General features: G+C 32.8%; 1 protein-coding gene and 1 non-coding gene across 2 annotated transcripts in view; one reads left to right on the forward strand and one right to left on the reverse strand.

Moving 5' to 3' along the window:
* The window catches only part of Rnf180 (ring finger protein 180), a 206,816-nt gene that overhangs the window by 148,776 nt on the left and 31,034 nt on the right, over nucleotides 1–27,006 (reverse strand). The window contains 5 exon segments of the mRNA XM_078015963.1: nucleotides 55–90; nucleotides 5,369–5,715; nucleotides 5,718–6,327; nucleotides 8,452–8,547; nucleotides 25,750–25,884. Of these exon segments, the coding sequence (XP_077872089.1) occupies nucleotides 55–90; nucleotides 5,369–5,715; nucleotides 5,718–6,327; nucleotides 8,452–8,547; nucleotides 25,750–25,884 (1,224 nt within the window).
* LOC120885907 (U6 spliceosomal RNA) lies at nucleotides 12,998–13,103 on the forward strand. The gene has a single exon (XR_005728709.1). It is a non-coding gene; the product is annotated as a U6 spliceosomal RNA (small nuclear RNA).

Consider the following 27,006-nt stretch of genomic DNA (forward strand, 5'->3'; position numbering starts at 1 on the left):
AACTATTCTGGAAAACAATTTGAGAGTTTCTTATATAGTTAAATAGACACTTACCATATGATCCAGCAGTCCCACTCCTGAGAATTTACCCTAGAAAAATGAAAAATTAGGTTCACAAAAAATATATGCACACATCTCTATTTATAATTGTCAAAACCTGGAACAATCTACCTGCTGTCCTATGGCTGAATAATAAAAAACTGTGGTTCATTCATACAATGCAATACTACCAAGCAATTAAAAAAGAACAAACTGTAATGTATGCAACAATTTGGATGCATTCACATTCAGTGAGTAAATGAAGTCAATCTTAAGTTTACTATATGGTTCTATTATAACATTATATTATTGTATAAATTATCATTTGACAAAACTATGGTAATGGAGAAAAGAGAAGTTGTTTTCAGGGATTAAGGATGGACAAAGGTATGATTTTAAACGTGATCAGAACAAAGGAGTTTGGGGGATGATGCAACAGTTCTGTATGATCCCAATGGGGATTGGAATGATCTTTATATAAACCTAAAGCTACATATTAGGAATAAATTTTATTACATGGTAATTATGAAAAGAAGAACTATTCTGAATATAAAAGAAGTTTTCTGGTTTAAATACAGCTTAGCACTATGTCTTTCCCCCAAATTGATGCTCAGTTAACTTTTGCTGAAGAAAAACACAAAACTGGCTGTAGTATCTACTTCACCATCAATTTCATTTACATTTCTAAGCTTTAAATGTTTAAATAATTTTGTAGTGATATGAACACTTTATATCATGGTATATGCCACTGAAAGATTTCTAACTTACAAACTAATTCATTAAAAATGTCAAATGATAGTCAGAAATCCAGATTTCCTAGCCAATTAATTAAAATTTTTAAAAAATATGTTAAAAAGACCTTTTCAATGAAAACTATAAGACATTGATTTTAAAAAACTGAAGAGGACACACACACACACACACAACAACAACAACAACAACAACAGCAACAACAAGAAAAAAAACATAATAGAATCATGGATTGGAAGGACGAATATTATTAAAATGTTCATACCACACAAACATAAGGCAATCCCTAACAAAGTACCAGTGACATTCTTCACCAAAAATAAATAAATAAATAAATAAATCCTAAAATCTATATAGAACCATAAAAAATAAAATAACCAAAGCAATCTTCAGCAAAAAGAACAAAACAAGAAAGATTATGCTATCTGACTTCAAAATACACTATGAAGTTATAGTAATCAAAACTGCTCGGCATTGGTATAAAAACAGACATATAGTCAAATGGAAAAGAACACTAGGCCAAGAAGTAAACCCATGCATCCACACCCAATGAATCTTCAACAAAGGTGCTAAGAACATACTCTGTGGAAAGATCAGTCTCTTCAATAAATGGTGCTGGAAAAATTGAATATCCATATTCAAAATAGTGAAACTAGACCCCTATTTCTTACAGTATATAATAACAAACTCAAAATGGATTAAAGACTTCTACATTCTAAAGCAAAACTAAAAAGTAAAAACTACTGCCAGGCATGGTGGTACCTGCCTGTAATCCCAGCTTCTGGAGAGGCAGAGGCAGGAGGATTGTGAGTTCAAAGTCAGCCTCAGCAAAAGTAAGGCACTAAGCAACTCAGTGAGACCCTGTCTCTAGATAAAAATACAAAATAGGGCTGGGGATGTGTCTCACTGGTTAAGTGCCCCTGAGTTCAATCCCTGGTACCAAAAAAAAAAAAAAAAAAAAAAGTAGAAACTACTAGAAGAAAAGATGAGTAAATATTTCAGGGCAAATATTTTTTGGTTAAGATCTCAAAAACAGAAAATGAGAGCAAAAACAGACAGATGGAATTATACAAACTAGAAAGCTTCTGCACAGCAAAGGAAACAACAGAATAAAGGAAGAACCTACAGAATGGAAAAAAGATGTATTTGTAAACCATACATCTGACAAGTGATCAATATACAAAATATATAAGGAACTCCAAAAGCTCACTAGCAAAAATAAATAAATAACCCATTGAAAAACCTGCAATCAATTTAAACAGAAATTCCTCAAAAGAAGACAAACAAATAGCCAACAGATATAGGAAAACAACACTCAGCCCCTCAAATCATCAAAGAAATGCAAATCAAAACCACAATCTAATTATACCATATTTTAGGTAATTTAAATTTTAGTAATTTTGCGGAAACCTTTTTACCATATTAATGAGTTATTGAGAGATAAAACATTTGCATGTTTATTGTAATTTAAGATTATATAACACTTTCAATTCAGTTTCTCATTCAGCCTTTTTCACACAGATTTATAGATTCAAAACCTCCTTTAAGTCTAAAATGCTATTTTCTGCTATTTTCATCAATTTGGAGATTATTCTTTTACATACAATGAAATAAATATATAACTAGTAGGTTAATTGTTCCATTACACCTTAATAAATTATATCAATATAAAAAAACACAATGAGACATCGTGCCTGTTAGAATCGCTATTATCAAACAGACAAAAGATAAGGGTTGGTAAGGAAATGGAGAAAAGGGAACTCTTACATACTATTAGTGGAAATGTACAATCATTATGGAAAACAGTTTGGGGATTTCTCAAAAACTTAAAAATAGAAACACCATATGATCCAGCAATCTCACTAGTTGGTTTGTGTCCAAAAGAGACAGAATCATTGTGTTGAAGAGATTTCTGCACTCCCATGTTTATTACAGCTCTATTCACAATAGCCAAGAAATGGAAACAGCCTGAGTGTCTATCACCAGATGAATGGATAAAGAAAAAAGCATATAAAAATATATATGTGATGGAATATTATGCAGTCATAAAAAGCTCGGTATTGGTATAAAATGGATGAAACTAGAGGTCATTAAGTCAGACAGAGAAGAAAACACCATTTGATCTTACTTATATATATAGAATATAAAAACTGATCTCAGAAGTTGAGAGTAGAATAGTTTTAACTGGAGGCTGGCAATGGAAAGAGGGAAGTGGTAAAAGTTGACCAATGGGTACTCATTCACAGGAGAAATAAGTTCTGGTATTCTTTTGCACAATATGATGAAAATAGATAATGATAATGTACTACATATTTCAAAAAAAGATAGAAGAGGGATTTTGAACAGTGTGTTGTGTGTGTATGTGTGGGGGTGGTATGTGTGTTTTATTCAGGATTGAACCTGGGACCTCACACATGCTAGGCAAAGGTTCTACCACTGATCTACATTCCCAGTCCAGAAGAGAGATTTTGAATGATTTTATCATTAATAACATTTGAGAAGACAGACATGCTCACCCTTATTTAAATATTACACAATATATATAAGGGTCAAAACATCACATTACCCATAAATATGTACAATTTTACTTCAATTAAAATATATAAAACATTTTAAGAAAATATTAACAACAGTAACTAGTACTTTTATATATTATATATTTTATTCTTATCTTTAAAAAAAGACAGTATCTGTACCAAAGTCATTACCCAAAAGCATGATATCTAAAACGAGCATTTGGTACATCTTTACAGAATTTATCTTTATTAAGCATGTAATTAGCTGAATAATTAGCCATTAATTTATTTCAGATATTAACTTGCTAGAATTTGTCTTTTTGCTTGACTTAGCATAATTAACTTTAATTTTTTTTCCTGGCTCTAACAATGGTGTGTATTTATATCATCAGCTCACAAAATTTCCCTACTCTTTTGGTCTAATCTTTTAAATTTTCTGCTCAAGAGACATTGGGCATTTGTTTGCTTATAGCTCTTATGCAACCAATCAAACCTATTAGGATTCTATAGTGCCATTCCCCATACAAACCTTGTCACAGGTCTAATATTCCCTAATTCTGATTAATTAGATAAGCAAATTGGTCAAAAGTATGGATGTAAATAAAAAAGTAACTTCTATACAAAAACAAACACAAAAAACAAAACTGTTCTTGTTTAGCTCTAAACTGTGTATAATAAAGCATTTCTATGCTGGAAAATAATTAATAATATAACTGATATTTTCAGAAGTACCTAACCCCAAAACTAAACAAACACATTATTTATTAACAGAATAAAGTAAATATGATTTTCATACTTCTTTTAAATTTCCATTTGGAAGAAAATTATTTCAGAGCTTTCCACATTGTTCTTAAGGATTTTCTTATTTGATCACTTAACATATGATCATTTCCAATTTATCGAGGCATAAGTCAAATTCTCAATAAACATTTTGAATTTTACAGCTTTAGTAAATTATAATTTGCAGTATATTATAATGATAATATATTAATTTTTACATTCTATAAAGTATATTTCAACATAACATCATCATTACTTGCACATAAACCAAACTTAAATGTTCTTATTAGCAACCAGTCAAAAATAATTATCTATAATTATTACTACACTATGTAACTGAAAGATGAAAAAAATCATCTAATCTGACTGAAGCACTCATTGCAGTTATTTTGTTTTATTGAGTCTGTGATTAGGATAACAAGCCATACAGGACTCACTTAACTGTCTTTAAAAAGAATGAACTATTATATGAAGTTGCAGCTTTCTATATTTTGGTTCTGTGGATAGTGTTAACATTCAAACATTAATTAATTAGAATTATCAATCCTACTAATGAGCAAATAATACAGGCAATTTACAAAAAAAGTTCATACAGAAATATATCAGTCATCAAACTTCTAAATTTTTATAGCACCTCATTCACTGGTTTTAACTGGTTTTCGCATTTATCATGCAGTCCTTTTACACATATCACCTTGGAATATATTATTATGGGGCACACAAGAAGTTCAAATCATAGAAAAGCAAACTGCTCTAGGAAAATTACAGTAAGGAAAATTACCCTTTAGATAATGTTCATCAGTTAGCACAGTTAATCATATATCAATCATATGAGCACATAATTAAAGTTTTTAGAAAATAATCATTTAAATGATGTGATGAAAAGTGAATGAATTTGTTACATGATTTGAATTTAGAAAACTTTTTTCCAACTTAACCTGAAATAAAATTACTGCAAAACAATCCTAGCACATAATAAAATTAAAATGTTTGTGATAAACAATTCAGTTTCAATATAATGAAATTAATCTTCCTTTATAATTCTAGCTAAAACAGAAAAAGTACACAGAAGACGCTTTTTCTAAACATAAGTAAAACATAGAAACTGGATTTTACATGGTAGTTATAATGGGGCTACATAATTAAGTGTACCTAGAGAAAAATGTCATTTCAAAAATTGAAACTCCGTTTTTTTAATACAAATTTTGAAAGTTAGCTCTACTCCCCAAATTCCAATACTTGTAAATTCAGAATTTTTAGTAAACTCTTATTTTAAAAATTACCTGCTTCTGTAGCCATCTTTCATGCCTTCGTTGTTTTCTTCTTAGATTCCTCAATTTGCTCCTTTCTCTCTTATTCAGCCTCTGATTAATGGTGCCCAATGAGAAACTGGCCGAGCGCAAGAAGTCCAGAGCAGAAAGGTGCTCCTCTTGGTCTGAGGCCTCCAGCATGCTCCTGCCGGCTGAGGGCAGGTCCATCAGGAAAGACAGGTTGTTAGTGTTAGTGTGGTCGGAATACACTGAAGAAGCTTCTAGACCACACTGAAATTCTCCTCCTCTTTGTGTCTGGGTCTCACAGGGAGCCACTGAAAATCTTTGCAGCAGCATATCAGGATCAAAACTGGATGGATCTGAAAGGAACGGCTATTTTTACTGGACTGTAAAGGCAAGCCTGCAAGGGCAACAGGCCGTGTTTCATTTAGCCTGGGATAGGCAGTTGCCTTACTATGTATTTCATATAAAGTGGGTAATAAAGTCAGTTTCTCATTGATGTTCAGATCCAAACTATGTGATTTTCTATGAAAAGCTCTTGCCGTGCACCTGCCAGACATAAGCTGGGGAACAAAAAGCTGGTATTTTGGATCTGATGTTTTGAAGAGCAATTTTTCATTCTTCATCTCAAAATATGTCGATCGCACCTCCAGGCAGAGTGCTTCTGTTAATCTTCCAAGGCCATTATTATTTTGGGCCATGTTTAAAAGCCTGTAATTTCTGCTTTTGGAGCCACCACCTGTCAGCAGAGTTTCCTTGTCACAACCTGACTGAACTCTAGGATGTGACAAGTATTTCAGCGATGGTCTCATTAGTCTGCCTGCCTCTGTTGGTTGATAATCAGTCCGGCTCTTGGAGAGATGTACAGCTGCAAGCTGGCCACAGGAACATTTTGGAGTGCTGACAAAATTAAAGCCCCCTAAACGGGCCCCACAGAAAGGGCAATTCAGTTTTCCAACTGTCCACTGGGCCTACAGGTAATAAAAGAAAATAAAAACAATGGTTTCATTGTAAAGTAACTGAAGAGAATGGGAGTTTTTTTTAAAAAAAAGAAAGAAAAAAGCCAACCACATGAAAGTTTTCTATGCTACAGAAAAGACTAGCTTTCCCTTTTCTGATTAGTAGCAGAACAGCAAATGGAAACAAGCCTTCCAATAAATAGAGATAAGCAGCTACAAAGTTCTAGAATGATAACATATTGCAAATCATGCCCATCCAAACAATACTCCCAAGAATCCCAAAAGAGAGTCTCTTAAACAATAGGTTGAATATGGATACAGGGTGAATTAATGAAAAGAAAAATATTCTATGGAACCAGGAAGCAAATCAGTCTACAGAGCTTAATTTGCAAGTAAAATCTCACAGAAAAGTGTCTGTTTTGATACACTTCTTGCATACCAAGCACCAGAGGAGGGAATTTTATCCAACTAACAGAATAAAGCTTTTCCTAGCTTTTTACATACAACCAAAAGATACTGATTGCTTACATTAGATAACGCATTTTCTATACTCAGTTTAGAAATTAATAATGAACTGGCTTAAAATGTTCTTTTCAACAAAGATAGTAGAACCTCTGTGGTGTCGTAATATATTTTGTAAAGTTCAGGACACTTGCAATGCCACTTACACTGGCATTCTCCCAGGAAATCATTACAATGTTAATAATGGGCGCAAGAGATATCTACCAAATGTTATTTTTTTTTAACACCATCAACAAAAAAAAAAAGTAAAACTTCTCAGTGGAGAAATGTAATTGTATTTTCCCCAAAATCATATTACTTATGTTTTTCTAAGACAAGTTTTGTGCATTGTGAAAAATTAGCATGTTATTCACAAGGTGAGTTCTTGATTATATTTCATTAAGGATTCTTTAAAATCCAGCATTTTCATTTTGATTATACCATTAAAAGTCATAATTATCCAGCATATATGTATGTATAAATGCATATGTGTGTATACATGAATGATACATACAAGATGTTTCTTTCATTTAACAGGTTCTATTTTCGGTGCTGAGGAAGTACAGATGACCAAAATGTAAAAATCCCTGACTTTATAGAGCTTATACTCTAATGGAGGAGGCTAGGTAATTAACAACATCAGTATGCTATGTGTGTATACATATATGTATATGATTATATAGATTATATATACACTTTAATATAGTTATATTACTTATAGTGTGTGTGAACCTATAAAATATAGGTAGGTACATGAAGCAAACAAAGGAGACTGGCAGTGTGAAGAAGGATAATAAGGAAAAGGAACAGTCAACACATTGGCCAGGCAATTTCTCACTTAAATAAAGAACAATGGAAATGAGGGAACAAACCAGATGAGTAATTTTGAGAAGAAGATTGAAAGGGGTAATATCAAGATTAAAGTCTAAGACAGAAAAGTATCTGGACCACTTCAATTATAATGAGGAGAACAATAAGTGCAATATGGAACTAACCTGGGTTCCCTTCAACAGATGAGTGGATAAAAAAAAATTGTGATACACACACACACACACACACACATATATATATATATAATACACATATATATGTATATATACACACAATAGGATATTACTCAGCCATAAGAAAGAATAGCTTTATGACTTTTGCCTATAAATGAATGGATCTGAAACTATGATGCTAAGTGAAATAAATCAACCCCCAAAAAACAAAGTTGAATGTTCTCTCTGATATACAGATGCTAACACACAACAAGCAGGGAGGGGAAGAAGAGAAGTTCAGTAGATTAGACAAAGGGGAATACAGATAAAGGTGGGATACAAATAGGAAAGGCAGTGGAATAAACTTTCCTGTGTTCACATATGAGTACACCATCAGTAAAACTCCACATCATGTACAATCACAAGAATGGGATCCTAATTAGAATAAGTTATACTCCATGTATATATAATATGCCAAAATACACTCTACTGTCATGTATATCTAAAAAAAATTAAATACTTTAAAGAAAAGAGTAACACAATATTTCAAATATCTTAAAACAATGCATCTAAGAAAAATAGTTCTAAAAATAGACAATAATTTTCTGAAGGTTGCATATTTCTAATTTTATTCAGAAACTAAGAAACTTACTTTTTGTATTAGGCAGTTTATCCATTCTGGAAGGGCTTCTATATTCATGTGCCACACATGGCAAATACTTTCAACATCAACTGAATCATGTCTATCCTGTTGTATAAAAATGAGCAATATTATTAGTAATTATTAGTTTGGAATTTATTTCACAAATTTCATATTAAAATATAATTCATAAATAGAAATTAAACTTCAGTTAGAAAGCAAATATACACTGTCCTCCTTCTCCTGCTCTCATCAGAAATAAATCCACACAGACAAAAATAATTTTTTTTTAGGAAATAACTACCTATGATTTAAGACAAAACCAAAATCCCCTTCACTTTATTAAATTCATCAAATAAAATTTAAAATTCAGCCATAAATTATGGAATGAACAAATCCAGTGCCCTATTATTTTTCCGGTGGGTAAAATAAAATAAGGCTATTCATGGTAACTTTCTCCCTGCCTTCAACCTCTGATTCTATTTTTTTTCTACTACTAACGTAATAAAGAAGATGTTATATTCTCTCTTAGGATGCTCAATAAACATTTGGAAGGTTTAGGGGAGAGAAATGATAGGGCTCAGGACACACTACCCCTAAACATGCCACCTTAACAGATTGAAAAACAGCAGAAACAGGAAGATTTCTCTGGCATTCCTCCTCCCCTTTTCCCCTGAAACAGGTAAACAACTTAGGAAGAATCTTCTGACCTCCTCCACAGTAGGTCATAAGACTCTCAATGGGGAAGTACCTTCCTATACAAGAGGGAAAGAAACATCCTTATCATTGAACATGAAGGGTCACAGAGAATATGAACAAACACATCATGCTAAGTTTCCCCAATCTGTTACCATTAGATCATATCTCCTTTGCCCTATCCTATTTCCCCATGACTCTGTAGTCGTCCATCTAACCTAACATAAAATACCCATTTATTTTTTCAGTTCTTCATTTACATGTGATGACTCCTCTGTCACATGAAACTTATGTTAAGTAAATCTATATGATTTTCTCTTGCTACTATGTCTTCTGTTATAACAGCTTTGGCCATGAACCTAGGATTAGGAGATAAAAAATAATTTTCCTCCCCTATAGGAACAATTGTATAGGTAGCCCAAAAAGTCCTGACTAAACTTTAGTTGTATAAGACCAACAAAGATCTAAGAGAGAGGTTTGACTTTCTAAAATAGATTTGTAGAAATAAATTATATATAATTGGGACAAAATGGCTTTCCAACATGTCAGAAAAGAGCTGGGCAATGCCAGGCCCAGTGGGGCACACCTATAATCCCAGTGGCTCAGGAAACTAAGGCAGAGGATTACAAACTCAAAGCTAGCATCAGCAACTTAGCAAGGCTATGAGCAATTTAGCGAGATCCTGTCTCTAGATAAAAATATAAAAAAGGGTTGGGGATGTGGATCAGTTGGATAGCACCCCTGTGTTCAATCCCTGGTACCCAAAACAACAACAACAACAACAACAACAACAAAAAGTACAGGGCAGACCAAGGTAAAGAAACATGTCTGTTTACTATGTATATATGTATGTGATCTTATATCAACTAATTTCCTTTTAGGGTCTCAGTTTAATCACCTGTAAGTTATTGCTACATAATTTTAAAGTCCATGCTGGGTTGACAAAATTTCACTCTACGAAATGACAGGGAAGTGTTGTTGAGAGGGATAGAGAAAGAATAAGGCTCCCACCCACATATTTTTAAGGATCAGATTCTATGATGAATAGCTCTACAAGTTACAAAAGCACAATACTTTCTCTCTCAGATTCCAAGCAGTTATAATATTAGTTACTATAATCAATAAAACAAAGTAACAAACAACAAGGACATTTCTAGAGACACCTTTTAAGTCTTGTGTTTACAGTGATAGAAAAGGAAAAAGGCTAACTTTAAGAATCCTTCATCAAATAATCTATCTTAGGCTATGACTTGGAGCCTGTATCATCCAGAGTTTCTAGGTTTAATTTTCCAAGCTGGTCCTTCCTGAGCTATTTTTCTTGTCTATCATTACATCTTAATATGCTAAAAGGTGACCATCCATAGACAAAAAGTTTCAGTTTGATTTATTTACATATTGTTAAGATTTATAAATAAGCTATCTTGATCTAATTTTCTTTAGCACCATCCCCAAACCAAAATATAAATTAAAAGAGAAAATAGACTTGAGCTATTTTTACATGTTGAGCCATGTTTCATTATTCTGAATATTATACACAGTAAAATTTCATATACAATGAACACAATCAGTGGTAATGACTAATCAATATGTATCAAGTTACACTTGGATATGAGCAAGAAGTTCTGGTGTGCAATCTTAAAGCCAAGCTCTATAGAATGTAATTTTTGAAAAAAAGGAATCAATAGCTGATGTAGAAGATATTGATGGGCAACTTCCAATAGACCAGAAATCATAAGAAACTTCTAAGAGATTAGTGAGGAGAAAAAAACAAACAAAACCCCCAGCATAGTGTACTGAAGTATAGAATAGATTAAAATCACAAAGAATAGTCTAAGCCACAGTAGTAGAAACTAGAAGCAAAGGAGGTACTGGGGAAACTATTAGGGGTTCAGTTGAAGTTTATCTGTCTTTAGGCAAGAGTAGTACTTGGATCAGAAAGAAATAAGGCAACATGCAAGGGTGGCTAGAATTGCCTAGGAAAAAAAAAAGGGAAAACATCTGCAGTGAAGTTCAGAGATGAGATGCTGAGGACCAACCTGTTCTCAATGAAAATGGTGCCAACAGCAACTAATGAGAATGATGTAGATTTGTTAGTGCCAATAAAACATGTATTTAATACTGTTTGCTTAAAAAAAGGTGAAATAGAAATACAGAAGGCTATAAGCTTATAAAAATGATGGTTATATAATTATAATTTTGTACACATTGGTCATTGGTCAAAACTCATTGCAATGTATATTTTGTAAACTGTACACTAATAAAATTGACCAAAATGAAAAATAATAGATAAAATATCCTTAATGAATAGCAGCTAAGAAATATTTGCAAAATTTTGTTCTCCACTCTCCCATTAGCAAAAAATAAAGCTAATTACTTCACATACACTACAAGTAATTATGACAGCAAGAGTCACTTTGGAGAATCATAGTGCAATATGAATTATCCAGATTAAATTACATAATAAACACAGACTTTAAAAAATTGAATCTTTTCCTGAATATTTTCAGAACTTAACTTCTTTGGGGAATTTTATAAAAATTGCACTTGAAGCTATATCTGATAAACTGGATGGGAAGTAGTGCACATCAGTACAGGTCTATTCATAGATAAGCACATGACAGAATAACAGATCTTTTGAAAAGTATACCTACTAATTAATGGCTTGACCTAAACTGCCCTCCTAAACATTTCAGAGGTTTCAGATTTTTAAAGTTGTTTTGATAATAATGTCAGATAAAATTAAAAAGTTTCAAAAGTAACTGAATATTAGACTAAAAAAGAGGGGGAAAAAACTACAAAGTAATGAAACTGGAGCCAAGGACCAATTTGAAGAGTGGATCTAAATGGAAAAGTAAGTTTTTTTGTACCAGTAGAGGTTGTGATTGTTTTAGATGTATGTCCTGATTTAGTCACCATAACCTCATGAGGTAATTAATATTACTAACCCAGTCTGACAGACAGGAAAACTGGAGCCTAAAGGAGACAGTTCAGTTGATAGCTGACAGGTGACAGATCCACACTGGAGTTAAACATATGCAGTCTAGATGAGTACCCTGTCCTTCCATCACCAGACTCCAGTCATAAGCTGAAAGCCCTCTAACTTCTTTCAATGATCTCAAGAAAATACATCTTCAATTTTATCAAGAAATGAGGAACTGCAAGTTACAATGGGTCTCCACGTGCTTGTTCATCGGTAAGAAAATTACATGAAAATAAGGAAACATCCTTGAATCATTTTCCTTAAATCTACAGCATAATACAAATGTTTAGAGATGTTATCAGTCTTGCCCCTTATGAGGATAAACCTTGCATTGTTTAGTCACTGGTAATTCTAGGCTCCAAACTGTATTCTAAAATATCTGTGGATGCCGATTTCTACAGAGTTGATATAAACAGCAACATTCTGGCAAGGCTTTCTTTTGACAACACTAAAAGAAGAGTCATCCAGATCAAGATCACAAGCTCTGTAAAAAGCACTGTCTCAGAACAGTGTTTTTCCAAATGCAGTCTGCAGATTACCAGCACCAGAAACACTTGGGATCCTTAGTAAAAATTTATATTCTTGATCCACACCCAGAGTGACTACACTCTAAATAAACACTTAGGATTCTCTTATACAATAAAGTTAAGAACCTTGAGACATCTTTAGAATTTGATTTTCTGTGCTTTTATTATCTGGTTTTTCCAAAATATTAAATTCTAATACTGATTAATTTGCAATGATAGTTCAGTCATTACTAGCCTATTTTTGGTACTCATGAATTAAATCTGGGTAACTTAGAAAAAGCACTAAACTGAAGATCCTAACTCCAACTTACTTTATCAAATAGTTTAAGAAATTTACCTTCAAAGGCAGAGTATAGTGCTAACTTGGACGGTACATATACTAAAACTAGAATGATACAGAGAAGATTAGCATGGCCCCTGCATAAGATGACATACAAATTCATGAAGCATTCCATATTTTTAAGCTATCTATGCTAATCCACAGGCCAACATCATTCTAAATGGAGAAAAACTGAAAGCATTACCTCTAAAAACTGGAACAAGACAGGGATGACCTCTCTAACCACTTCTATTTAACAGAGTTCTTGAAACTCTAGCCAGAGCAATTACAGATGAAAGAAATTAAAGGGATAGGTAGGGATAGGAAAAGAACTCAAATTATCACTATTTGCCAACAACATGATTCTATACCTAGAAGATCCAAAAAATTCCACCAGAAAACTTCTAGAACCAATAAATAAATTTGGCAAAGTATCAGGCTACAAAAATCAACACCCATAAATCAAAAGCATTTCTGTACATCAATGACAAATCCTCTGAAAGAGAAACTAGGAAAACTACCCCCACTTACAATAACATCAAAAAAATAAAATATTTAATGAAAGCGGTGAAAATTGAAAATTACAGAACAATAAAGAAAGAAATTAAAGAAGATGTAGAAGATGGAAAGATCTCCTATGTTCTTGGATAGGCAGAATTAATATTTTCAAAATGACCATACTACAAAAAGCACTAATGCAATTCCAATCAAAATCCCAATGACATTCCTCATAGAAATAGAAAAAGCAGTCATGAAATTCATCTGGAAAAATAAAGAGACCTAGGATAGCTAAAGTAATCCCTGGCAAGAAGAGTGAAGCAGGTGGCATCACTATACCAAATTTCATACTACAGAGCAATAGCACCAAAATAGACTTGTAGACTAATGGTACAGAAAGAGGACACAAAGACAAACCCACATAAATACAGTTATCTCATATCAGACCAAAGTGCCAAAAACATATTGGAGAAAGGATAGCCTCTTCAACAAATGGTGCTGGAAAAACTAGAAATCCATGTGCAACAAAATGAAATTAAGCCTTATCTCTCACCATGCACAAAATTTACCTCAAAGTGAATCAAGGACCTAGGAATTAAACCAGAGACCCTGCACCTAATAGAAGAAAAAGTAGGCCCAAATCTTCATCATGTTGGATTAGGCCCCAACTTCCTTAATAAGACTCCTATAGTGTGGGTCTGGGATTGTGGCTCAGTGGTTGAGTGCTTGCCTAGCATGGACAGAGCCCTGGGTTCAATCCTAAGCACCACATAAAAATAAATGAATGGAATAAAGATATTGTGTCAAACTACAGCTAAAAAATATATAAATATTAAAAAAGACTCCTACAGAGCAAGAAATAAAATCAAAAATCAATAAATGGGACGGATTCAAACTAAAAAGCTTCTTCTCAGCAAAATAAACAATCAGTGAGGTGAAGAGAGAGCCTACATACAGAATGGGAGCAAATTTTTACCACTTGCACATCAGATAGAGTACTCATCTCTAGGATTATAAAAAGAACTCAGAAATCTTAACACCAAAACAAATAACCCAATCAATGAATGGGCCAAGGAACTGAACAGGCACTTCTCAGAAGAGGATATACAATCAACAAATATATGAAAAAATGTTCAACATCTCTAGCAATTAGAGAAATGCAAATGAAAACTACTCTTAAGATTTCATCTCACTCCAGTCAGAATGGCAACTATTAAGAATACAAACAATAAGTGTTGGTAAGGATATGGGGAGAAAGGCACACCCATACATTGCTAGTGGGACTGCAAATTGGTGCAACCAACATGGAAAGCAGTATGGAGAATCCTTGGAAAACTGGGTATGGAGCCACAATTTGACCCAGCTATCCCACTCCTTGGTTTATACCCAAGGTACTTAAAAACAACATGCTACAGTAATGTAGCCACATCAATGTTTTAGCAGCACAATTCACAAAAGCTAAATTTTGGAACCACCTAGATACCCTTCAGTAGATGAATGGAAAAAAGAAATTGGTATATATAAACAATGGAATATTACTCAGCATTAAAAGAGAATAAAACCATAGCATTTGCAGGAAAATGGATGGAGTTAGAAAATACTATGCTAAGTGAAGTAAGCCAATCCCAAAAAAACAAATGTCAAATGTTTTCTCTGATATGAAGATGCTAATCCATAATGGGCACAGGAGGGAAGCATGGGAGGAATGGAGAAACTTTAGATATGGCAAATGGGAGGGAGGGGAAGAAGCGGGAAGGCAGGTAGGAAAGACAGTGGAATGAGATGTACATCATTACCCCCAGTACATATATGAAGACACAAATGGTGTGACTCTACTATGTGTACAACCAGAGACATGAAAAACTCTGTTCTATATGTGTACTATGAATTGAAATGAATTCTGTTGTCATATACAAAAAAATAGAATAAATAATTTTTTAAAAAAGGTAGAGTACACTGGCAAAAGATGGAAGAATCTGCAGGCATTTAATTTTAAAAAAATATATTTAAATATATTTGTATTATATATTTATAATTTTAAATTATTAAATTTTATTTAACATATTGTTATATATTTAAACGTATTTTTCTAAATGCTTCATGTTGCTGCATATTTTAAATACTTCCACTATATGTCATACCACTATTTTTAGGATTATTATGGTTACCAATACATTATTTCAGGGAGAAAAATTATTTTCCAAATATATTATTATTTTCCATATAAATTATTCTTGAGTTCTGCATCCATAGATTTATATAACTATAGGTAAAAAAAAATCAGAAAGAAACCTGTATCTGTAATGAACACATATAAACATTTTTTTCATGTTATTATGTCTAAACAATACAACTGAATAACTATTTTCATAGCATTTAAATTTTAATAGGTAATCTAGTGGTGACTTAAAGTACACAGGAGGATGTACATGGGTTACAGGAAAACATACCATTTTTAAAGTAAGGGACTTACCGATCTACAGATTTTGGTGTCTGTAGGGATTCCTCAACCAGTCTCCAACAGATACTAGGGAGTGACCATAATTTTATTTTCTACATACCCTAATAATTAAAATATAATCTTTTGTTTATGTTCCTAACATATGACCTGACTTTCATGCTGATAATAATATTTTTCTCCTGAAAATCCCTAAATAGTAAAGGCCTTTCTTGTTTAAATTCCCAGGTGTAAACTCCATTCATTATTTGGTAGCTTCATAGAGTATGCATTTAGCTCTCTTTTTTTCCATTCATTAGCTCTTAAGACAATACCCTAAAATGTGATTTGCATTTAATAAGTGCTGGAGAAGTGAAAGATGCCTATTCTATGTATATTTTTTAAAATTCTTCACTATAATTTTTACTTTCCTTAATACTTTTGTTTTTAAAGTATTGTCTTCTAACCATTAAAGACTATCACAAAATTGCTTGTTTTTACTTTCTATATTATTAGAATTTTTCAATAATTTGAATATGAATTCTCAATAATTTGGTTCTACATCGGCCAAGATTCATTTTAAAAAATTCAAATGGGGGCTAGGGTTGTAGCTCAGTGGTAAAGTGCTTGCCTAGCACATGTGAGGCACTGGATTCAACCTTCAGCACCACATAAAAATAAATACATAAAATAAAGGTATTCTATGTGTCCATCTACAACTAAAAATATTTTTAATATTCAAATGGGCTATACAAATCTATATTTTAAAGAACCTTGGAAAACTTATTTGAAGTGTCTCAATAAAAATAAACAAACAGTGTAGCTTTACTTCAACAGATAACCTGAGAAACAAATGAAAATATGGATAAAGTTTTTGAAGAATAGAATTAATCTTGTGAAACATCCATATTATATATATATATATATTATATACATATAATATATATATATATATTGGTTCCTTCCATTACAAGATGACAGTTATGCAAATTAGTGCAACTCTAATAAATTCTTTAAAGGACTCTTATAGGTAAGACAAACTGGAATTGACATCTAAAGCCATCTCTTCATTATTAGGTCCAGAATTTTTTCAAGATTGGCTACAGATAAGCAGGAAGAATGGAAAGTGGGGGAGGAGGGAACGAAGAAAAAAAAAACTTTCCACGCTGGCAAAAGAATAGTTAGTAAAGTGAAAATAAGTTAATGGTAGTCAACCTAATAATATTTATTGAGAGATTACTGGAGACAGTGTTTACCATACAAAGCACATAAAGAACCTTATTAATATGCCAGGGACTGTGATGGATAGATACCTTATATGAATTGTTTTACTATGCACATTTCATTATTTCATCTAATTATGTAAGTTGATGATGACATGTATTATGGTTTGGATATGGACTATCACCCAAAGATTCATGTGTGGAAGCCTTGGTCCCCAATACAAGAATGTTCCAAAGTGGGGCTTTTGGGAAGTGTTTGGTTCATGAGGGATCTAAGTTCTTTAGTAGATTAATCCATTGAAGTATCATAAGTTGATGGCATTACTGGGAGGGGTGGAAACTGTAGAAGATGGAGTATAGCTGGAGGAAGAAGATCACCTGGGACATGTTCTTGAAAGTTTTATCTTGTCCCTGGACTCTTCCTTTCTCTCCCTTCCTCCTGCCTCCTGCTTCTCAGGTCATTTGATGAGCAGCTCTGTTCCACTGCTCCCCATGTGCCATGATAGTCATCAAAGAAATGTAGCAATGAAGCCAGCCAACCATGAACTGAAACTATGAGCCAAAATATATCTTTTCTCAAAGTTGATTTGTTCAAGTATATTGTCACAGTGATGAAAAGCTGATTAACACAATATTTAACCATATAACATTGCTCATAATACTAAGAAGCCACTATATTCCATAAGTTCTTGAAATGCTTCATAAACATTTCTATGTGAATAAACACTATAATCATAGTTGTAGACAGGTAAAGGAAGTTTGACAACACTTCTTTTGATTTTTACTAAATAACAAATTTTTATATTACTATGCCCCATGTGATGTTTCAACATTTTTTTCTATCTTACAGATAGGGACGTTGATACAAAAGAAATTAAACTGGGCTGGAGTTGTGGTTCAGTGGTAGAGTGCTTGCCTGGCATGTGTGAGTCCCTGGGTTTGATCCTCAGCACCACATATAAATAAATAAAACAAAAGATACATTGATAACTAAAAAAATAAAAAGAAGTATTTAAAAAATTAAACTATTAAATAACTTGTCAAGGTCACAAAGTAAGAAACATAGCAAAGATTTCCATTCAACTAGTCTGGCTTCAGAATTCATGAACTTACCCAATAAGCTCCCATTGTTATCTCCTATACCAAATAAATACTATAGTTTTAGAGCAATAAACTTTCTTACACATATTGCCTTAGTATGTCTTAAGGTATGATACTGTTCTTCTTCCCAAGTCATAACGTATTTGTAAATTAAACAAAAATAATATATTTTACTTGTACAGGGAGAGATTTAGAAAAAAAATCCCACAGCTGTACTTGCTATTTGATATCTAAACCTGATCTTCATTTAAGAACTATAAATATAGAGCAATAACCCCATTATTTTCTAAACAGTTAAAAGTCAAAGTATACTTTCATGCCAAAAATTTTAAAAATAAATAAAATTTAAAAGGAGAGAAATCAGTTATAGCAATTGATACAGATAAGAGGAGCATAAAAGGCTGGGTTGAATATATAGTATTCTGTTTCCTTTTCTGAAAATTGAGATATGGTAGACAAGAAAAGAAAAACCAGGATAAACACAGAGGCCTCAATTATAAATGAAACTGACAGTACTTCACATGTATTTCCATATGTACCTTCTAAGAAAAAGAAATATATGCATGACACTTGTAATAGTTACTCCTAATACAATTTTTCAGATAAAATGGCACATTACAACTATTATAAAAAAAATTATAAAAGTCTTAAGTCACTTAAGTTTTTTTTTTAAGTCACACAAATATAAATATTAAAAAAACACAATTTTTTTCTTTTTCTTTTCTTTTTGTGGTGTGGGAGGTTGAATCCATTGACTTGTAGTAGGCAACTGCTACAACTGAGCTATACCCAAGATCTAAAACAAGTTTTAATGGAAATATTTTAAGATGAATGATGAAACTAGAAACAACCTAATGTGAGAAATTGAAGGTGTTTAAAGTAGTGGTTAATTTTTCCCAAGGTTATCTCCTTGGTAAAAATTTAAATGAACATTAGAAAATTTCACTAGGATTAAAAAAATTAGTAGATTTTTACATCTCAAATTTATCATGTGGGGGAAGGAGAATGAAGAAACTAATAGCCAATTCACATAATGCTTCCAGGAAAATGTTGCCAAAATGTTTGCAAATGAAATAATTTGTTCAAGCAGCAGGGGGAGCTAATGTATAAGTATTTTACTTTTTCTTTAAGGGTAGGGAAAAATTACTGAATAAAATCAGAATTTCATTTAATTTTAAAATTACAAATTTGATGCTTTGCTTTTTATCATTATGTGATTTTTTAAGATTTTAAATGAAACAGGTTAAAGTTAGAAAGTTGAAACAATTTAATAACTATTATGGTTTAAAAGTTTATGTGACACAAAGCAAGAAGGTTCCGAGGTAAAATTTTCAGACAGTGAGAGCTGTAATTTAATCAGCATCTTAATCCACTGATGGATTGACTGGATGGAAACTGTAGGTAGGGTGTGGCTGGCGGAAGTAAGTCACTGGTGGGAGACTTTGGGGTTTATATTTTGTACCTAGTAAGAAGATCTCTCTCTCTGCTTCCTGATTGCCATATCCTGAGCTGCCGCCTTCTGCCATGCTCTTCTTCCATGTCCTGCCTCACCTTAGGCCCAGATCTATGGAGTCAGTTGACTATGAACTGAATCTTTCAAGCCATGAGACAAAATAAACTTTCCTTTCTCCTTAAGTTGTTCTTGTCAGGTGTTTTTGGTCACAGTGATGAAAAAGGTGATTAAAACAATAACATCATTATACAGATTACATGTATGATGATGTGAGGGGAAAAAAAGTGTGTCACATTAGATTGGGTAGAGAGAAGTGATGGGGGGGGATAGGAAGGACAGCAGAATAAAATAGACACTAGTATTACTGTATGTATATACATGACTGTATGACCAATGTGGTTCTGCAACCTGTACTCTCAGAATAATGAGAAACTATACCCCATTTGATTCAAATGCATGATATGTCAAGATCATTGTACTGTCATGTGTAACTAATTAAAACAAATAAAAAACAATAACATTTTGAAAGATATTTAACACTCAGCATTTCCAAGAAAACAATAATTTTTCCTTAGCTAATTCATTAACAGTGAGCCAACTATATTATTTAACTACCACAGCTGCAATACACCATAGGGAAAAAATTATACAACAAGAATGTCATTTAGATGAGCAATTTCTTCTTCATCTTCTTTCTTCTTCTTGCTTCTCCTTCTCCTTTTTTTTTTTAGTATGAAGGGATTGAATCCAAGGATGCTTTACCACTGAGCCATATCTCAACCCTTTTGAGACATGATCTCCCTAAATTGCCCAGGCTGGCCTACACTTGGAATTCTTCTGCCTCAGCCTTTCTGAGTTGCTGGGATTAAAGGCATATGTCACTGTGTCTGGTGGTGTTAATTAATTACTCTTAGTGAAATCTTCAAAGTGTTGCAAATGTAAAGAAATTAAAATTCTATCGGATTATCTGATTTTTCTGTTTGCTTTGAGAAGTTACTTCAAGGGTAAAAACTTTTTAAATCAAAAGCTCAGAATGAATTTAGGAAAGAAAGAAATCAATCAATCAATCCTCACTTAAGAGTAAATAGGCAACTTGCATCCACTCTTCCACCTTTCTAATTCACTCTTCACAGTATGTAACCAATGTGATTTTTTTCTAAATTCAAGAGCCACATCACTCCCTCTCAGGGATTTCTCAGCTCTTAGGATAAAGAACAAAGTCTTTAATTGGATTTATAACCACAAATGATCTAACACCCATCTTTCTAGCCTCATATGTTGTCAGATTCCTTTTGATCTCTGAACCCCAATCATAGCAATCGCCTTTATTACTATGAATGTATCACAGAGACTTTGAGTGTGTTGGTCCTGAAGCCTGGAATAATTTACTTCCTGTACTGCCCTCATTTACCTATTCTATCTCCATACAAGTTACTTTTTCAGAAAAAACCTTCATCTCATAGCTAGACCCAGCATCCTGGCTATATCCCATTCATATGGTTCTCTAGGCTTTTCTTTATGCCATTTACTCAGCTAGTAACTTATGTGATTGACCAATATCTAATATTTATATGAACAACAGATATAATTATATGATTACTTAATATTATAAATATTAAGCTTTCAACATTAAATCAGAAACTTAATATTAAGTATTAATAAGACATATACATATAACCCCATTAATTAATTATTAATGGGGTTATATGTATGTTAATATATTAATATAATATTAATATTAAATTCTATGTAAACTGAAAACTTCACAAGGACAGATAATTTCTCTTTTGCTCATCTCTGAACTTCCTATGCCTATAACAGGACACATGGTGTTGTAGTCTGCTTGGGCTACCATAATAAAATCCCACAGACTGAAGAACTTAAACAATAGAAATTTACTTTTTCACTGTTCTAGAGGCTAACTCCACAATCAGAGCACCAGCATATCCAGGTTCTTTCTATCTTACTGATAGCTACCTTCTCATTGTATCCTCATATGATCTTTCTCTTGGCTTCTTCTTATAAGGCCACAAGTATTATTGGATTACAGCCTCATCTTTATCACTCATTTAACCTTAATTATCTCCTAAAAACCCTATATCTAAATACAACTGTGTTGTAGTTCAACATATGCATTAGTAGGGGAATAAAATTCAGTCCATTGCATGTCACAAGACTAACTATGAAACTAGTAAACACAAAATATTAAAAATGTAATAGCATTGAAATATTTATTTTGAGATTATAGCCAATGAAGAAAAGAATAATAAAGCCACCAGAATAATAAAGCCAAGGAGAAAATTAGCAAATTACCTAAAAAGGAGGTATATAATTTTATAATCAATTCAATATTCTTTGATCATATTCATGACAGCCACTGCATTATCATGGTATTATAAGGATGAAGTACTTCATAGCCTAGTGATGAAAAAGAGTCATAACCCAATAATATAAAGTGCCTTACAGTAAACACTGGACTATTCCTCAGTTATTAGTTTCTTCATCTCATTGAAATTTGGTTCTTGCCTCTACTATTCTTACAACTACAATAATCGTTAACTAATGATCTCATTTCTAAAACCAATGACCACTTTTAATTCTCATTCAGTTTTTTCTTATGGCTATACAGTTTGTACACAACCTCTGCATTAATGTAGGGGAAACATTTCATAGACTAGCATTCTCTAGGATCCACATGAAAGACAGTGTCTTATCTTCTAGATCTCCCAACAACATTCAACACTAATAACCAATCTGTGTTTCTGGAAGATGTTCATTCCTTTGACTTCTATGAAACTGCATCCTATTTTTTGTCCATGGTTCCTTTTTCCTTCTTTGTGATCTTCTATTTTTCTGTCTATCCTAGAAAGGTTTCTAGGTTCTCTTCTCTCACTCCATTCACATATTGCAATGGTGATTCCACCTACTTTCACAGCTTCCCTCACTACCTACATGCTGAGGACTCACTCCTAAATCTACACTCTTATTTCCTATTTCTAACATATTTGAATGTTCTACAGGCCGCATTAACTTGACATGTCCAAACTATAACAACTAAAACTGAGAGCACCACCACAGATGGAACAAATGGAGATAATTTCTATTATTTTATTTTTAAATTATTTTAGGAGTTTTGCTGTGATTTTGCTTTTGCTTTTGATTCTTCCCCACACATCTTATGACTCAGGTCTAAAGACAGAGTAGAAGTCCCCTTTTCTCTCTATGAAAATTGTAAACTCCATTGTAAATTCCCTCATGTTTTCTTGCATGACAGTGGCTGGAAAGCTAAAGCTCAAATGTCCATATTCCTTTACAGCTCATTTTAATATAACCTAGTAAAGCTCAACATGCATATGGCCTATGGTACCACAACTCCACTTCTAATAATATACCTCTGTCATGTATACTAAGATACATACAAGAAAGCTCAAAGCAACACTGGATTTTAGCACAAAACAACTAGACGTAATTCAAATGTCTACCAATAGTAGAGTTAATTATAAAGTGACATATATAATATCCTAGAATACTATACAAACATGAAAGTAAACTAAAGCCACACTTCAACATGGTGATGCTGAGTTAACAGCAAGTTCCAGAAGAACACCTATCCACAGTGTGACTCCATTTATAGAAAATTCAGAAATAAAACACTTATTTTATTATTTAATTAAGTGTATACTTTAATAGGTAATAAATGTAAATAATTAGGTCATTAATTTAGTATCTTTTCAACAGAACCTCTGATAAACTTACTTTTAGATTACAATAATTTATTTTGTGATTTCCTATAATTAGAATACATCTTTTTATGTGCATTTTGATATTTTTACAATATGTATGCTTATAAAATATAAGACACATTTTTATAGTTTATAGAAGGACTTAAGGAAAAGCAAATCAAATACCTGCCAACCTGATTGAGAGATACAACAATGAGGGCTGGGGTTGTGGCTCAATGGCAGAGTGCTTGCCTAGTATGCGTAAGGCACTGAGTTAGATTCTCAGCACCACATATCAATAAATAAAATAAATGTCAATTGGAAAAAACGAGAGAGAGAGAGAGAGAGAGAGAGAGAGAGAGAGAGAGAGAGAGAGATACAACAATGAGACCATGGATAGAGCCTGGCATACATTAAGGCACTGGGTTCAATCACCAGCATCACAAAAAAATTACAAAAAGAAAATCAACATTATTTTAGACACCCCCTCAGTCCTTCCTAATTATAAACTTCTTTCTCTAGACTTAATCATGATATTAACAAGACAGGAATGCCCTCTTTCACCACTCCTATTCAATATATTTCTTGAAACTCTACCCAGATCAATTAAATAGACAAAAGGAATTAAAGGGATACGTACAGGAAAAGAACTCAAACTATCACTGTTTGCCCACAACATGATTCTATGCTTAGAGAATCCAAAAAACGCCATCAGAGAACTTCTGGAATTAATAAATTAATTCAGAAAAGTAGCAGGATACAAAATCAATACCCATATATTAAACAAATTTCTATACATGAGTGATAAATCCTCTGAGAGAAATTATGAAAACTACCCCATTCACAATAGCCTCAAAAAAATAAAATTAAATACTCAGGAATCAACTTAACAAAAAAGGTGAAAGACCTCTACAATGAAAACTACAAAACACTAAAGAAAGAAATTGAAAAAGACCTTAGAAGATGGAAGGATTTCCAATGTTCTTGGATAGGAAAAATTTTTATTGTCAAAATGGCAATACCATCAAAAGCATAATACAGATTTAATGCAATTCCAATTGAAATCCCAATGACATTCCTCAACAAAAAAGAAGCATACTATATTATTCTATTTAAATTGAAGGGCAGGAACAGGCAAAACTAGTCTATGGTGATAGATAATAATAGCTACCTTGTAAGAGGGAGTGCTGCCTGGAAAAGAGCCAGGCAAATTTATGGGATTACAGAAATGTTTATATCTTCAACTGATTCATATCAAACTGATGAAATTTATCAAGCTGTGCACATTGTTTTGCTCTATGTAAATTATATACAATAAAATAATCTCAGCATGTGATATGGTTTGGATATATAAGTACCCCCCACATACTCATGTTTTGAAGACTTCACCCCCAATGTAGCAATATTCAGAGGCAGTGCTGTTGGGAAATGATGTTGGATCATGAGAATACTAACCTCATCAATGGATCAACCTATTAATAAGTTAATAGCTGAATGGGTTATTAGAAAGTGGGGTCAAGTTGGAGGAAGTATATCATTGGGGTATGCCTTTGAAGAATCTTGTCCCTGGCCCCTTCCTCTTTCTCCTTCTCAGTTTCCTGACTACCCTTAGATGAACAACATTTTTCTACCATGCTCTTCCACCATGATGTTATGCCTTGCTTCAGGCCCAAAGCAATGGAGTCAACTAACCAAAGTCTAAAACCTCTAAAACCTTAAGTCCAAATAAATCTTTCTTCCTTTAAGATGTTTTTTTAAAGTATTTTGTCACAGCAACAAAAAGATGAGTAACATAGGATGATAAGATTTTTTAAGGTATTTTGTCACAGCAAGAAAAAGATGAGTAACATAGAGTGAAAATTTGAGGGGTTTTAATCCAGTGAAAATGTTATTTTTAAAAAGTATGTGGCACACAGTAAGTATGCAGTCAAAGTTATCTACTATTATCAGATTCAGGTTGGCTAATCTGTTAAAAGTACAGAGGAAATAATCATGATCAAGTATGGTTGAGGCAAAAAATAAAACAATAAGAAGACAAAAAATTGAGTGTGTCTCTTAAATGAGGGAAGAAAACAGGAAAGGTGATTACAGTCATGCTCTTTTGAATTTAGAATTCCCTGTAAACTCCACAAATTACTTCCTAGTTTGTAACTATTTAGTATTGCCTCTTTAATATTACTCTAAGAGAAGTTCAAGGAATTTCAAGGGCACATTAACATTAGCAGCTAATGCTAAAACTATTTGTAACTACGAAATATGAAGGATGCCATATAGAGAGTATAGTATGTCTGCTGCTATGCTTACAACATTCCTACACTAGAAAATGTTCAAAGACTAAAGTCAGCAATACTCACCTTAATCACTTGATTTTCAAGATAATTCATGAAGCAATCAGAATTTGCTATACATTTTCTACATTTCCAACAACGAAGAATACTTATTTCTTCTTGATTATGATTTTTAGTTATCAATTCTTCACTTTTTTTCATCTGTAGGAACATTAATACAGTTTTAGAATGTTAAACTGTGTCATATCAACTTCATTTTCAAATATACAGCAATGCTACAAGTAGAAACAACCATCATTTATTGAAGTACTGTACAATCCTCCATTTTCCCCTACTTTCTATGTTCTGAGCAAAAACTCATAAAGCACTTTGATTGCTTTGTAACAGTTTTATCCCTGTAAGCTTTAACCTAAGCAAGAGCTTTAAGTACTTGCAAGCACTAATAAAAGTATTTAAGTTGTTGCCCTGAACACACTGAAAGAAACTGGCCCTGAGCCAAAATTCCTTAAACACTCATATAAACTCTACACCTTGACCCATTGTTGTGGATATAACTAGGTAGACTATCCTTTTTCTGTCATTGTTCATTGTGAGGACAAGCTGCAGTACTTTGTGAGTTCTCCTAAAAAAATATTTTAGACCTATCACCCTGGAGTTTAGTGCTTTTCTTTCTTTCTTTCTTTCTTTTTTCTTTCAGTTCAGAATCTCAACTGGCCCTATCTCTGGATACTCCTTGGGAAACTCCTCTGACACTACATTGTTTTGTTTTGTTTTGTTTTGTTTTGTTTTGTTTTGTTTTGTTGCTACTGATTGAACCAGGGATACTTTACCAGAGAGCTACATTTCCAGTCTTTTTATTTTTTATTTTGAGAAAGTGTCAAAGTTGCTGAGGCTGGTCTGAAACTTGCAATCCTCTTGCCTCAGTCTCTCAAGTCACTAGGATTATGGGCACATGCCACCACACCTGGTTCTGCAACTACTTTGGGGGCAACTCCAACACAGGTTTGGTTAGATGAAAGAGATACCTGGCTGCTACTAGGTCTTAGGCTAAGTGTACTCTATAAACTATGTCTGAGATTAAAAATGCAATTTCATTATGATGATGATGACTTATTAGTGATTACCACCTTATTTTCTTTTTGCAGAACATTTCATACATGTTGCTTTCCATTCATCTCTCATTGAAAGTTATAAAAAGAAACCATTGAAGAGTCACTTCAATATGTTTATGTAGTTGTTTTAAAAGAGTCATGACAAAGAATTATAAATATTCTTTTTTTTTATTGTTGGTTGTTCAAAACATTACATAGTTCTTGATTTATC

Source organism: Ictidomys tridecemlineatus, chromosome 1 (assembly GCF_052094955.1).
Source record: "Ictidomys tridecemlineatus isolate mIctTri1 chromosome 1, mIctTri1.hap1, whole genome shotgun sequence".
NCBI classification, from domain to species: domain Eukaryota; kingdom Metazoa; phylum Chordata; class Mammalia; order Rodentia; family Sciuridae; genus Ictidomys; species Ictidomys tridecemlineatus.